This window comes from Tachypleus tridentatus, chromosome 1 (assembly GCF_004210375.1).
Source record: "Tachypleus tridentatus isolate NWPU-2018 chromosome 1, ASM421037v1, whole genome shotgun sequence".
NCBI classification, from domain to species: domain Eukaryota; kingdom Metazoa; phylum Arthropoda; class Merostomata; order Xiphosura; family Limulidae; genus Tachypleus; species Tachypleus tridentatus.
This window is the reverse complement of record NC_134825.1, coordinates 154,167,977-154,184,180: the sequence shown is the minus strand read 5'-3', so window position 1 is coordinate 154,184,180 and position 16,204 is coordinate 154,167,977. Positions and strand designations below refer to the sequence as shown.

Genomic DNA, 16,204 nt, shown 5'->3' with positions numbered 1-16,204 from the left:
CATTAAAGAATGAGACTAAACATTACACTATAAAACCTACATGGCAAAAAGGGGCAAACAAGTTCTATGATATCTATGATATGATTTGAACCCATAAACTGCTGATTGTGGATACAGTTCCTTAACCACTATAAAAATAACGATTCACTTACCTCATTTTAAATCTTCCAATACTGATAAATGTTCTGTACCTAAAATAAAAGTGAGACGTTTAGCTATGCCACAGGTAAAATTTCAAATAATTAATGACATGATAATAACTTTTACCAAAAATTGTTTACATTAAAACCATCACAACAAACTTGGAAAAGCTTCCTAAAAAGCAAGGGATGAAACGTTGAAGTTATATTAAAAGTTTGTAGATGGCTTGACTAGGTCGTGAAAAGATCTTTCTTGAAATATAAATACGCGTCCTTTCGACAAGGCTACATCATCTTGTACAAGTAGCTTACACTATTACAGATATACTTTTCTCTGCTGTTTGTAACTGAGAGTTACATAACATTGTCAAAACGTTGTAGTAGTACATTTATAAAAAATTTTCATTAGCCAGTCAAACCAAACTTACTTTCTAAAACGTGGGTTCCTCGTCATAAAATTAAGGGAAAATTAATTACCAGTGATGCTATAATACCGATTATTTTCAGACCAACTTCCTTGCGAAGTCACTTTTATTAAAAAAAACAAAACTGGAATGAATCAGTATAAATATGACTAGACCTATGCTACTAGTAGTACAAACGATGACTAAATCACTTTAATATAAAATAAGCCCCAAGCTATAATGTCCACCTTTACGTCCAGCACAATAGAAAATTAATTATCATACCAAATACTCCTCCCTCAGAAGGACGCCATTAAGGCGCGCATAGAACTGTGGGAATTTTTCCTTAATAATTATAACAATGTTTTGATAATCTATTTAAACTGCTAAAGATCGTTCTTACACTAATTTAACTACCCATATCTTTAAAATAATTAGAAATGTTTTAACAAAATAATAATAGTAATAAATCAAAAACAAGTACTTAACTTCTAGCAATTACTTATTACCAATAAAATTCGTGATGTGAAGCTTACAATAGATGGCGATATAGCCATGGAAAAATGGAACGTAATTTTAAATAAGTCTGATGAAGTTAACTATAGAACAAATATGTATCTCAGGACAGTTGGTATGGGCATTAATACTGTTATTGACAAGAAGATAACAACGTTTCGACCTTCCTAGGTCATTTTCAGAACAAATCATTCATTGTACAGAATGACTTTTGACTAGAAATCAGTAATTGATTTATTCAAAATTCGACAAAATATTTACGATAACAATATAACTATTTTCTAGAAAAGTATATTTTTAAATTCACTTCGTAACTTATTTATTTAGATACTATTCACGGATATGAAACGTAAAGGATCTTAGTAGATATGTGTTACTGTCCACCAGATGGCACTGATGAAATTAATGAGAAATTTTTCAATGAGGTTAAAATTTCAGCTTTTAATCAATAAATTCATATATTTTGGTAATTTTAATTCCATACGTATGGATTGAGAAATGTTAGAGTCAAACCATGAGAGAGAAAGAATTTTAGAAACTGTATAAATGTTTTCTTTACCATATGGTCAATGAACCTACTAGAAACAATGCTATTTTAGATATGTGTGTATTTTCTTATGGCAAAGCCACATCGGGCTAGGCCCGGCATGGGCAGGTGGGCTAAGGCGTTCGACTCGTAATCTGAGGATCGCGGGTTCGAATCTCCGTCGCAACAAACATACTCGCCCTTTCAGTCGTGGGGGCGTTATAATGTGATAGTCAATCCCACTATTACTTGGTAAAAGAGTAGCCCAAGAATTGGCGGTAAGTGGTGATGTTTAGCTGCCTTCCCTCTAGTCTTACACTGCTAAATAAGGGACTTGTAGCGTAGATAGCCCTCGTGTAGCTTTGCGCGAAATTCAAAAACAAACAAACACATCGGGTTATCTGCTGAGCTATTTTAGATATACTGACTTTTAAAATCAAAATGGTTAAGAAGGTGGAAATTGAAGGAGGTTAAGGATTGGGTATGAAAGTCACTTGGTAACATTTTTTCAAAGTTATTGTATAGTTGGATGGTTAGCTAATGATACTCCTATTTTCAAAGTAGATGATAAAAATTGTCCCACTAATTATTGGTCCATTAGTTTTATATCACTTATGGGAAAAGTTTTGGAAAGTTTGGTAAAAGACGCTCTACAAAATTATTTAAAAATAAAGTTTAAAATCTAATTAGATTGCAACATGTTTCATTAAGGAGAAATCGTGCTTTATAAATATTTTGACATTCTATGAAAAGGTTACTGCTTATATAAATTAAAGTAGAGATGCAGATTTGGTGTACCTGGATTTTCAGATAGCATAAAACAAAGTGTCACATAAAAGACTTGTAAAAATGTTATCTCTGTACATGTGAGGGGATAAGTCAGCTAATTAGATAAAAAAGTGGCTGGATGGATAAAGTACAGTGTTGTTATGAATGGAATTTAGTCAAACTGGATTAATGGCACTAGAGGGGGCCTCAGGACTCAGCCTTAGAATTTTTGTTCTTTTTGTTTTAAATCAATGACATAGATGAAAAAATAGATAATAAATTATTAAAATTTGCAGATTATATTTATATTTTAGGTATTTCTGGCCGTGGGGATGATGAGGATACTTTACAAAATAATTTAGGCTAGTTAGTGTGATGGGCAAATAAATTGCAGATGGGTTTTAAAGGGTGATCATAATATGAATTATAAGCATAGTTTGAATGGGAATAGCCTTAACAGTATTATGAAATAAAAGGATTTAGTGTAGTTGCTAATTAATATCTTATTTGTTGGGCAAATAGGATTTTAGGCTGTACCTAGAATAATATTGAATACAAGTTTAAATAAAGTTATAATTTCTTTGGATATGTCACTTGTTAGATCACCTTTGGAGTACCAGGTGCAGTCTTGGGCTTCTTACTTTAGGAAAAATATTGAATTGTTGGAAATGGTTCAGAGGAGAACAACTAGAATGATGCCTGGGATGAAGGGGTTGTCATACAAGGAGTCTGAAATTGTTTTCTCTTGAGAAAGGCTCGGCTACTCTTTTACCAACAAACAGTGGAATTGACCGTCAAGTTATAGCGCTCCCACGGCTGAGAGGGCGAGCATGTTTGGTTTTCGAATGGTCAATTTTCTTACACCGTTTTGCCCCAAAACTTTAAACCCAAACCCACTATGTTTCCAAACAGCTGATTTGTAGAACAAATGTTTTTCGTTTGCTTTATACTTCAATGCGTCAACCAGTATTAACATAACACATGTTAGTTTGGTTTATTATTTACTGAATAATTTATTACGTGATATTCACGAGAAATTAGAAACCCAACTGAGAAAATTTCCAAGCCACGTTACTAGAAATAACAAAAATGGCTATATTATGGATGTATATATACACTGATTGTGCACTTGATGGGTTGTTGTTGTTTTTTTTTAATTTCGCGCAAAGCTACTCAAGGACTATCTGCACTAGCCGTCCCTAATTTAGCAATGTAAGACTAGAGGGAAGGCAGCTAGCTAGTCATTACCACCCACCGCCAACTCTTGGGCTACTCTTTTACCAACGAATAGTGGGATTGACCGTTACATTATAACGCCCCTACAGCTGGGAAGGCGAGCATGTTTGGTGCAACCGGGATTCGAACCCGAGACCCTCGGATTACGAGTCTAACGCCTTAACACGCTTGGCCATGCCGGGCCCCACTTGATGAGAAAAGTGAATTTGTAATTTATATCATCTAACATATTTGCTTTTATATAATGTAAAAAGAGAATAAAAAAGAAACGAACTAAAACGTAGCACATAAATTTGCATCAAACCATAGCCAATAAACCACGTACTTCTGGTGAATCAGTCCAGTCATAACAGTGACATAACTATAGTTACATGTATTCAAGAAAAGTCACTATCGTTATATTAATTTATTTTCATAGTTTTTACTACAACTGCTTAGGTCAAAATCCTATATTAATAGTTCGTGATTGACATCGCTTCAAAATTTATGAAACCATTAACCTTATCGTATGTGTTATTCAGGAATTAAATCTCTCGATGTAACAGTTACTCACTGAGATCAAATTATGTACCTATACAACACATCAGGCAGTAGCGTAATGATTTCGCTATTGACCAAAAACACTCCAACTATTCTGAGTATTCGAAACTTTTCTCTTAAAGTTATCTAATTTCGGTAAAAGAAAATACTTTTAAAAGAAAACGTTTGGTGAATTGGGAACTTAGTGTTTTAATTTGAAAGGAAAAATCAATATACATTCTGGTAGCTAAAAATATAAAAATAACAAACGTCTGCGCACGGAAAGTTTTCCCTTCTGTTATAGGTTGAAATGGTTTATTCCACTATTTGTTGGTAAAGAATAGCCCAAAAGTTGACGGTGGGTAACATTAAGTAGCTACCTTCCTTTTAATCTATAACTTCAAAATCAGGGTTCGCTAGTGCCGCTATCTCTCGAATATCTTTGTGCGACAAGAAACAAACATATTTGGATAAAACAGAAAGTAATTAAACATTCGTTATTTAGTTACTTTTTGTTATTTTGGGATAATCTGATATTGAATTTTTGGCCCAGCATCGCCAGGTAGTTAGGGCGCTTGACTCTCAATCTGAGGGTCGCGAGCTCGAATCCCCGTCGCACCAAAAATCCTCGCTCTTTCATCCATGAGGGCGTTATAATGTGACGGTCATTCGCACTACTCATTGGTAAAAGAGTAGCCCAAGAATTGGCAGTGGGTAATGATGACTAGCTGCCTTCCCTCTAGTCTTACACTACTAAATTAGGGACGGCCAGCGCAGATAGCCTCTTTTGTAGCTTTGCGCGAAATTCAAAGCAAATCAAACCAATCAAAAGCAATATGTAACATTTATGAGTCTGAGGTCAGTTATACAAGAGGAAGAAGGTCAAACATCGCTTCACGCCTTTAGAAGTCTGCATATTTTAAAATTAAATATATATATATATAGTAATTTGTTATAAGTCAAAAATAAGCCGAAACAAAAACAAATTAAACAAAAAACGCTGCATCAACTGAAAAGATCCCAGGATACAAACTACAATGTGGTACCCAGTCTTACACATGGTGAATGGAGGTTAAGACTGGCAGACGATGCATCCTCACCGCAATTTGGATCTTACTTCCGCAGTCATCTCCAAAACCTGGGGTCATTTTATAATCCCACATTGTAGCTTGTACCCTGAGATCTTTTCAGTTGATGTACCGTTTTTTGATTTTTTTTGTTTCGGCTTGTTTTTGAGTTGTGACAAACTAATATAATTAGTCAGAGATTTGGAGTTGTTGTTTTAGCGCAGTTCCTTCCTTGTGATTTTACTTACTTTACTATCTAACTGCATTAAATTATATTTATTTTCACTAATATATATATTTTCGCAAGTGATGTAAGAAATTGCTTTCACACTTAATTGAAAATTTTCGTGACGTTCAGATTATATCTGTTGTTGTTTTGGAATTTCGCACAAAGCTACTCGAGGGCTATCTGTGCAAAACCAAAGGAAAAAAAAAAGTAGAGTTTTATGTTGTACAAGGCTGTGCAATAATTAACAGCCTTTGTCTTCGAACAGATGGCAGCGGAGAAGCGTTTGCTATTTTGTTTCCGTATTTGTTAATTTTCGATAACACTGTATGGCTTACGTAGGGCACAAGCTACAGTTATACCGAGACCAATACAAAAGTGCATAGTTTCATAAACTGAGGAATCATAATATTTATTTATAACGATATTCGACAGTTGATGTTTATTACTGTATTTCTTGATGACGAGAAACCCGCTTGAAATAAAAATGTATCTCAGAACGGCTATTATGGGTATTAACATTTTTATTGATAAGGAAAGAACAACGTTTCGACCTTCCTATGTGAGCCGTTCTGAAATACATTCTTATTAATGAATGTTAACCTCTTTGTTAACCTAAAGATGACCTGGGAAAACCGACGCGTTGTTCTCTGCTTATCAATAAAAGTGTTAATACCCATGCCAGCCATTCTGAGATACATAATTACTGTGTGATTTTTGTGTACAGTTACTTAAGGAGTTAAAAGTCAGGCAAATATCATGATTTTAAGGTAATAATTGTACCTGTAGCTGTATTTTAAAGGTCATTCTCACATCTGTTCACGTGCACTCATACTCCAAATATACAAATTTGAAATATATAATTAATTGTAACTGCAAAAACAATTAATTAGTTGTTTTGTTTTTCATTTTCATCTTAAATTAAAGCATAGTGTTTCTAAAATATATATATGATTTACACTGAATATATCAGAGTTATGGCAGCTTTAAGATTTCTAACCTTTAAGAATAAGTTTTGATTTTTTTATTTATCAAAATATATTCACGTTGTCATCTCACGCAGTAATCTGTAAGTTATTGCCAGCTGTGTTCTTGATTGAATAGTTTTGTTTATTTTGAATTTCGCGCAAAACTACTCGAGGGCTATCTGCGCTAGCCGTCCCTAATTTAGCAGTGTAAGACAAGAGGGAAGGCAGCTAGTCATCACCACCCACCGCCAACTCTTGGGCTACTCTTTTACCAACGAATAGTGGGATTGACCGTTACATTATACACCCCACGGCGAGCATGCTTAGTATGACAGGAGATTCAAACCCGCGACCCTCGTATCACGAGTCGAGCACCCCAGCCACTTGATTATACCAGGCGTCGATACTCAGCTTGAACAAGTGGAATGACTAATGTTTGCGTACGTACAATGATTTAGCCTTCTTTAATAACTTAACCATTAATTTCTACAGTAAATTAGAAGTAACGCAGTTAAAAGCTCAAATGCTTTATTTAGTTTAAATACGTGTATTAAACACTTTATACATCATAATCAAGAAAGAACATACTTATTAACGTTAGTTTTAAAACTAAATCAAAATGTTGTTAACTTTATTTACAATCCATTTAGAGAGAAGCAAATAAAATTCTATGTCTACCACATAATGAAAACAACAACACACTCTTTGTTAATCACAGTTGTCTGAAAGCAACGAATGTGTTTTGATATCTCAACAGATAATAACAAGTTAAACATGTACAAATAAGAATATTCCCATGTTAATTTGCTATTTCTTGTTTCTTAGAAGCTTACAAAAAGGAAACCCAACCAGAAACAGGTTGCATCGTCAGAAGGAAAGTAGGTGTGACGTCATCGCGTATCTATGACAACGTAAAATAAGGATTCCTCACAAGGGTGATCTCAGAAAGTTGTAATGTTGCTGCAGTGCAACGTTATGATACTGCAGTGCAGGGGACGCGTTGAAGGAAGACTTAAGCCTCGTGGTTGGTCAAAATAATTAATATGCTGAATTACTGTCTTTCTAAACAAGTTAAGTTTATTACAGACCGAGACTTATTAAAGTTAAATTTAGATTTTAATGAATTTTATTTTAGTAGTAAGAAGAACGCCTGTGGCCGTGTATATAATTAAAATAATTTATGGTATCTTTAAAACTTATGGTATAGAAGTTCAAACATGGATTAAAGTCAAGTAGATCCCAAATGGGTCAGCGGTGAATTTATGCTAACGTTGTGTAGCTTTGCGTTAAAACACAATGAAACTTTGAATATTAAAACAAACAAACCCATAAGTGAATAAATATAACTTTATTTCAGATTGATCACGAAACCTATGACATTATTTAAACGATATACAAGCGCATCTAAAGAGTATTGAAACTTTTGGATGTGATATTTGTATATAATAAATCAAGATGATTTATAAACAACCGTGCCATTTATTGGCTGCTATGTTTCTACATTTACCTAAAGCCACTGTTTGTTTTGATGCTTGCAATAAAGCAAATACCGAAGTTCGACTTCTAGTATTAACCGGAATTGTCTCTTTGTGTCGTAATTAAACCAGTAAAGGTATGTTATTCAATAGTTATATTAATTTAAAATTATTTTTCTATTACATTTATCTGATTTTTGTTATGAAACTATGTGGTACAAATTTGTTACAAATATCATTATATTATTGTTATCAATGATGCCGTTTCTGTCACTTAAAATATGTTTGCGTAATTAATTTTGCAACGCTTAATATCAGTCACACATAAAGATAACCTGCTATGGAATTGTTATCGCCTTTCATAGGCAAGGATGCGGATATTTTGTTATGAACGTTTCGTTATTGGACATTTCGTTACTTCCATGTGACCAGGACAGTTTGTGACAGGTGCATTATTGTTTCGTCATTTGTGTGATATGGCATCTCTTTTTACGAATACTGACTTACGATGCATTACAGGAATATGGGTGTCATGAAAGGTGTGATATAATACATAAATTACAGTGAAAACGGGCCAGGCATGGCCAGGTGGATTAAGGCGTTCGTCGAGGGTTCGAATCCCGGTCGCACCAAACATGCTCGCCCTTCCAGTCGTGGGGGCGTTATAATGTGACGGTCAATCGTTGGTAAAAGTGTAGCCCAAGAATTGGCGGTTGGTGGTGATGACTAGCTGCCTTCCCTCTAGTCTTCCACTGCTAAAAAAAAAAAAAAACAAACAAACAGTGAAAACGATTTTGGTCTACAAAAACACTTATTGTTATTTAGCATACTTTGATTTCAATTCAAAACACCTAAATTACCTTAATTGCAAACATAATGCATAAATCATTGTTGCATAGTAACCTCTGTCGTAAGATTTTACATGGATGCTAATGCACGTAACTGGTCATCAAAAAGAAATACCAGTAATTTCCATTGGAAAGGTTTCTTTGTTTGTTTTTTAATTTCACGTAAAGCTACAAGAAGGCTATCTGCGCTAGCCATCCCTAATTTAGCGGTGTAAGACTAGAGGAAAGGCAACTAGTCATCACCACCCACCCCCAACTCTTAGGCTACTATTTTAACAACGAATAGTGGAATTGACTGTCACATAATAACGCCCCCACAACTGAAAGTACGAGGATGTTTGGTGTGCTATTGGAAGAAAATATTTTACTGCTTGGAGTTTTAAATACAGATCTTGGTGGTAAGAGCTTCGAGGTTTCAGTTTTAATAATGAAAATTCCTCTTGCTGAATGAGGCCTGGCATGGCCAAGAGCGTAAGGCGTGCGACTCGTAATTCCAGGGTTCGCGCCCGCGTTGCGCTAAACATGCTCGCCCTCCCAGCCGTGGGGGCGTATAATGTGACGGTTAATCCCACTATTCGTTGGTAACAGAGTAGCACAAGAGTTGGCGGTGGGTGGTGATGACTAGTTGCCTTCCCTTTAGTCTTACACTGCTAAATTAGGGACGGCTAGCACAGATAGCCCTCGAGTTGCTTTGTGCGAAATTCCAAAACAAACAAACAAACTCTTGCTGAATGACCCACAGTTGGCAGATATTTCAGATATCGTCTTTCCCTTTTATCGTTCACTCCGTCATCCTGTTCGTCTTCGATAGTTCTTTGATATCACCCCACCAAGCGGACTAAGCTAGAATTATTTTCTTGATAATTTTTCTTCTTCCATGATGAGGACTGGCCTACGCCGCGTTTCAATATATCTTTTCTTGTCTAGGAGCGCTTCTAAGAATGTGAACATGTTTGAGCGTGTCTTCCCCAGCACAGTGTTCTAGCAGCGATGCCATCCTTCAGCACTGCTATTCGGAAGGACATCCATGGTGGGTTGGTTAACATTTCATGATGGAATTAGAAACATTCGAACATCCATTAGCCTCCTCCTCCGCCTCCCCAAAAGATGATAATCCTGCAGCAGTTACATGTCACCATCCGTCATTCGTATGGTGCATGGCACACGAGCCATGAACCTTTCGATTCACAATCCGGACACATTAACCACTGGACCATACATGGGAGAGTTTAAATTTTACTGGATCAGCAGAGAGAGATACAGTGTTTTTAAATTTTAAATTTTACCTTTAGCACTACTAGCTGGGGTACCCGTATCTTGGACGTTAGTTATGTCAATTAATGATTAATCAAAGGTCATCTTAGAACATGAAAAGTTGTTTCCTTTATAAAATATAAAAACGCATTTGGTGAAGATACATCAACAGGAGCAAAGTGGTAGTAAAACAATTCGTAAAAACACTCATAAAATCTGCAAAACGCAAAATTTAAAGGTTGTATGTATTACCCTACGAACATAATGAACCTCACACCAATTTTGGTGAGGGTCCATCCATACCCTGCGAAGTATTTACATAGACATACAACAGACAAGGTAATACTATTGTATCTGTATAGATGGCGCCAGTGCTTTAGATCCTCGTGTGAAATATTCTTGACATCATATCTGCACCCCGAGAATGGAGAAAAATAAAGCTCTCCGTCACAGGAAACAGAAACGAAACGGGAAAATCGTGATCTCTATTGTAAAGCTACATGCACACAGGATAAAAATTTCGCGAAGTTAGGGATTGAACATCGTGTAATGTAAAATTTTTTCCAGTATCATATGAGCAAGTGTTCCATTATATTATAATGTATGAAGGTTGTAAAAGTTCAACTTGATGAAGAATAGGAATTTTTATTTCGTTTGTTTGTTTGATTGGTTATAATGAAGTACAGGATACACAATGTTGTATCTGTACTGAGTATTGAAACCCGATTTTCAGTGCAAGAAGTGCGCTAACTGACCGTTGAGCCACTGGGGGCACTTGTTTCCGAAATCATATAATAAATATTTGTTTGTTTTTGTTATGAGTGTGTGTGTGTGTGTGCATATGTGTGCGTTTTCTTATAGCAGCCACATCGGGCTATCTGCTGAGTCCACCGAAGGGAATTAATTCCTTGATTTTAGCGTTGTAAATCCATAGACTTACCGTTGTAGCAGCGGGAGACTTTAGTTATAAAAATAATTGTTTATATTAAGCTGGAAACGTATGAACTAATTTACCATTATTATTGCCTCCCCCTCAGTCATACAGCGGTATGTCTTCAAACTAACAATGCTAGAAACCGGGTTTCGATAAGCATGGTGAGCACAACATCGAAAGGTTATTGTGTATCTTTGTGCTTAACTTCAAACAAACAAGTCATTAACACTAAATATGTTTTAAACCACCTGTTCGCTATGTTACCAAAATATTTAACAATTGTTGTTGTTTTGAATTAAGCACAAAGCTATACAATGGGTTATCTGTGCTCTGCCCACCACGCGTATGGAAACCCGAATTGTAGCGTTGTAAGTCCGCAGACATACCGCGGAGCCACTGGGGTACTTATATAACAAACATCACACTTGCTTACTTGTGAATGACCTTGAAATAAAGAGAGAGGTAAAGTTAAAAAATTGGGTTTTTATTCTTGCGGTTGACAATGGCCCGGCATGGCCAAGCGTGTTGAGGCGTGCGACTCGTAATCTGAGGGTCGCGGGTTCGCATCCCCGTCGCGCCAAACATGCTCGCCCCTTTTAGCCGTGGGGACGTTATAATGTGACGGTCAATCCCACTTTCGTTGGTAAAAGTAGCCCAAGAGTTGGCGGTGGGTGGTGATGACTAGCTGCCTTCCCTCTACTCTTACACTGCTAAATTAGGGAAGGCTAGCACAGATAGCTCTCGAGTAGCTTTGTGCGAAATTCCAAAACAAACTTGCGGTTGACGACACGTCACAGATATTCAATTGTGTAACCCTGTGCTAAGGAAGATACATTTCAACACCACTCAAACTAAGTATTCATATTTTGACCCTTAAAACTATCAGTCTGAATACTACCAAGACGTTTCAATAACTAGAATAAATGAAAAAAGTCTTATTCAAAAATTAGTGATTTAAATGTACTCTTATTATCTACATTATCACAAGACTGATGCTTCTCTGTTTAGTGTTTGTTCAGTCGAGTTTTCTATACGCAAACACACCCTTGAACTTGCGACAGTTAAATTTCTTCAGTTAAATGATGACACACAGCGTTCTTTAAGTATCAAATTACGCAATTTAAAGGAATTTTGCTATTGGTTCAATAGAAATGTCCATGCACAAAAGAATAAACGCCTATAAAAGATACGTTGCTAAGCAACGTTTGTGACACGTTACTGATATAATCACGGCATTTCCAACATGAGGAATATTGTATTTAAATATAAAGGTACGATACAACAAATACTAAAATTTTACCAACTGTAAATGTTATTTTGTAACTAAAGATAATAAAACAAGTACAAGTTCTTAGTGCTCAGAATAATCACAGCCTGATACGAAACCATTTTGTTGCTATTTATGTTTTGCAGTTGCTATGACAGCCAATTTTTTGTCGATGTAATAACTGGCAAGATGGTTTGTTTGTTTTTTTAATTTTGCGCAAAGATATCTAATTTAATGGTGAAAGATTAGAGGGAAGGCAGCTAGTCACCACCACCCACCGCCAACTGAAAAGGCGAGCATGTTTGGTGTGACCTTCGGATTACGAGTTGATCGCCCTAGCCACCTGGCTATGAATTCGCTCGATAAAACGTATTTCAATCTAACGTTGTTAGCGTGGGTGCACGTGATAATAAGAGATATGAATTTATATAAATAAACAAAACCGAAAACAATAAGATACTTAAAAACATTGCTTGATCGTAAAATATCTGTAACAAAATCGTTCAATATATATATGCATACTTGTGTTTGATTTTAAAAAAATAAATAGATACAAAGAGATATAATGATTTTTCCCCCTTACCATTTGTTATAATAGAGGAAACCTTTGTCACTTTTGTAATGTAATTTGAGGTTAAAGCAGCAAATCTCATTAATTAATTGGATTTGTATAAAATATTTCTTGATGGATTTACAATATATGTTTGTTTGTTTTTGAATTTTGCACAAAGCTACAAGAGGGCTATCTGCGCTAGCCGTCCCTAATTTAGCACTGTAAGACTAAAGGGAAGGCAGTATGTATAGAAAAGTTCTTTATATTGCATGCACATATAATATCTGGATAAATGTTTGCACACATTAGATATATATAGATATACACCATGCATATGCCTGCATAGGAATTTTTAAATTAATTTCAAATAAATCTTACGTTCGGCATGGCCAGGTGATTAGGGTGCTCGACTCGTAATCTGAAGGTCGCGAGTTCGAAACCCCGTCACATCAAATCTGTTCGTCATTTCAGCAGTAGGAGGTTATAATGTGAAGATCAACCCACTCACTATTCATTGGTAAAAAGAGTAGCCTATGAGTTAGCGTTGGGTGGTAATGACTGGCTGCCTTCCCTCTAGTCTTATTCTACTAAATTAGGGACTGCTAGTGTAGATAGCCCTCGTGTAGCTTTGCACGAAATTCAAAACAAACAAACAATCAAATGATTTTTTAGCACACGTGTCCGTACAAACACCTATTCTGTTAGATAGTATGTAACAATGTATTCAGTCTATCATGACTTATGTATTTATGGTTTCATTCTTCAGTCGTATTACATAGCCCTTCCCACAGGCTGTTTAACTTTACACGAATACTTTGTTCCAGCTAAATATAGTGAAATGTGTAATACTGACATTATGCAATACTGTGCAAAAGTGCTAGGACAAGATAATACTTTGTTTTTCTTTCCATTTTATGGGGCTAATTTTTCCATGCAATTATAGAATGTAAAGTGCAGCACTATAGTAATGCTTCACTGATCCATGCTGACAACAGAATGAGCCAGGATGAGAATACTTATCATTTTTAAAAATTCCCACATACTTGTGCCAAGGACATGTTATAAAGGTTCTGCTTAAATGAACATAGATTAAATTTAGGGTATGAAATAACTATCAATGTTCCCAATGCATTGTCTTAACTATACAGGAAGAAACTAGCATATGGTGGAAGAAACAAATTTGGTAACACTTCACAAGTAAACCTTGATGCAAATAGTGTTTAACACTATATATTAAGACTTGTTGTCATGCCACGGCCCAAAAAAGCGTATCAGTAGAGCAGAGAGTTCGCATAAAAGCTTTACGCGATGCTGGTTGGATTATCCAACAAATTGCTGCAGATACGAAATGCTTCCCTAACACTGTCAAGTACACCATAGATCATGAGGCCGAGACATGTAAATGTGAAAAGAGGAATTGAAGAGGCAGAGCCCTAAACTTAACAATACTGATGTTAAGTGTCTTTGTTTATGCAACCTTTGGGACAGAAGGATGACTGCCACTGATCACAATTATGAAATAACGACCATGTACCAAATGAGAGAAAAGTATCCAGATCTACAGTGTCAAAAGTATTTAACGAGAATGAAATATTTGGTCGTGTAGCAGTTAAAAACTTTACTTCGATCTCCAAGTATTGTCACGAGACCGAAATACTTTAAAAATTACAAAAACTGAACTGTTGAGGATTGAAAAAGGGTGTTATAAATGGTTAAGTCCAAGTTTAAAATATTTGGTTCGAAGCGTAGGTTGTACATCCGGTGGAAGAATGGTGAAAGATACTTACTTCTATGCACAGCACCTACCATGAAGCATGGGAAGGCAGTGTGATAGTTTGAGGGTGTTTTCCACTGAGGCAACAGGAGATATTTGTTAAATAGATGTAATAATGGGCCAATGCAAGTACCATCAGATACTAATCTGTGATGGTATACCCATTGGTTTGCATATTATTGGTAAAGGATTCTACTACCAAGGAGGTAATGACCCCAAACTCTCAGAAATTACTTAGCTAAGAAAGAGGCTGCTGGAGGCATTCAAATGATGCAGTCGCCTACACAGAGCCGTGATTTCAACCTAACTGAGCAGATCTGGGATTTAACATATCAACAACTTACCAAATCAAAAGTTACTTCCAAAGAAGCTTTATCAGAGTGTATCAGAGATATTTGAAGTGAAATTCCAAACGACTCTTTGATTAAACATGTTGCACCGGTGCCTGAAAGACTATATGCAGTTATTAAAGCAGAAAGAGGCACAAAATATTAACTGTTTACTGAAGTCAGACACTTCCACTGAGTTTCTGTTGCATTAAATATGAAGATTAACAAAATTTTGATGTTTCACCTTGACGTCATCCTAATACTTTTGTACAGTACTGTACGTTGTCAAAAGATTTTCTGAGTTCTTTACTATAGAACCAATCCAATGGCATAATCACAATTATGTAAACAATTAAAAAAATAGATTTTACCATCATATGTATAGAATTGACCAAGCGAAATTATGTAAACAATTAAAAAAATAGACTTTACCACCATATGTATAGAATTGACCAAGCGAAATATAAAACAATACTTACTGCGTTACATTGTATCCAAAAGGTAGCATCTGATCAGCTGTTACAACTCCTATGTTTTATAAAACACTTTTTTCAGTTGAATTCACTTTGAAATACAATATGGTAGATCTTTATTGCACTATCGAAAAATCTGACGCATATAATTGTTTGTGCTATAACATAAAGGCAGTTCCTGTAATGTCCACTCACCGATGACCTCCCCACCTTCCTCTAAAGTGTGTCTGTTTTGTGCTAGTATATAGGAACCACATTTACTTAAACATCGACCCCCACGTGGTTCAGCGGGAAGTTTGTAGATTTTAATCTCAGAAATTGGAATTTTGATACCGTGGTGGTTACATCACAAATATCTCATCGTGTGAATTTATTCTTAACAACAAACAAACAGTCTTATTCATCTTTCCAAGTTTATTTTATACTAAACAAAGTGTTTTGTTATTAACCATTTATTTCAATACCTGATTCTGATATGTACATACATATGTGTGTGTGTATATGGTGATGGAGATAGAGGGGTGTCGTAACAAGGGGTGCTGGGAATGCTGTAGCGTTCCCACTTTTACACATTTGACTTATGTAGCAACTTTTAATTGTATAATTATATTAATTTTCTAAAGGGACGTGCCCCAGATCCCTTAGATTTAGCTGCTTTTACCAACTCCTTATACTTCCAATTTCTCATTATAAAATCTACATATCTGGTCAAGCAGCCCCGCTATGCAACTCCATCCTACACCATTGAGGTATGTTGTTTATAAGAGAAAATAAGTAACATACATATTCCTTATGCATAAACGAAAGTGAACAAAACGGGCATGTTTAAACTTCGTATAAATTTACGACAACGCCACTTTCGGATTGTTTATCTGAAAATTCATATTTCTTTTAGTTGAATTTAAATTTCTTTTGTAAATGTTTGAA

At 35.6% G+C, this 16,204-nt stretch overlaps 1 protein-coding gene and 1 long non-coding RNA gene across 6 annotated transcripts in view; both read right to left on the bottom strand.

The window, feature by feature from the left end:
• Positions 1–894, bottom strand: part of LOC143227899 (uncharacterized) — a 33,069-nt gene extending 32,175 nt beyond the window's left edge. For 4 of the 5 annotated variants that reach the window (XM_076459260.1, XM_076459264.1, XM_076459270.1 and 1 more), the window contains exons 1-2: positions 569–823; positions 153–191 (exon numbers count right to left, since the gene is read on the bottom strand). In XM_076459260.1, coding sequence (XP_076315375.1) covers positions 153–191; positions 569–594 — 65 coding nt within the window. In that variant the 5' untranslated portion in view covers positions 595–823. The other variant, XM_076459281.1, reaches the window with a different exon arrangement.
• Positions 895–7,839: 6,945 nt separating this feature from the next.
• LOC143227888 (uncharacterized) overlaps positions 7,840–16,204 on the bottom strand; it is a 48,433-nt gene continuing 40,068 nt past the window's right edge. The window contains exon 4 of the long non-coding RNA XR_013015128.1: positions 7,840–8,600. This is a non-coding gene — a long non-coding RNA (uncharacterized LOC143227888). The remainder of the gene's footprint in view (positions 8,601–16,204) is intronic.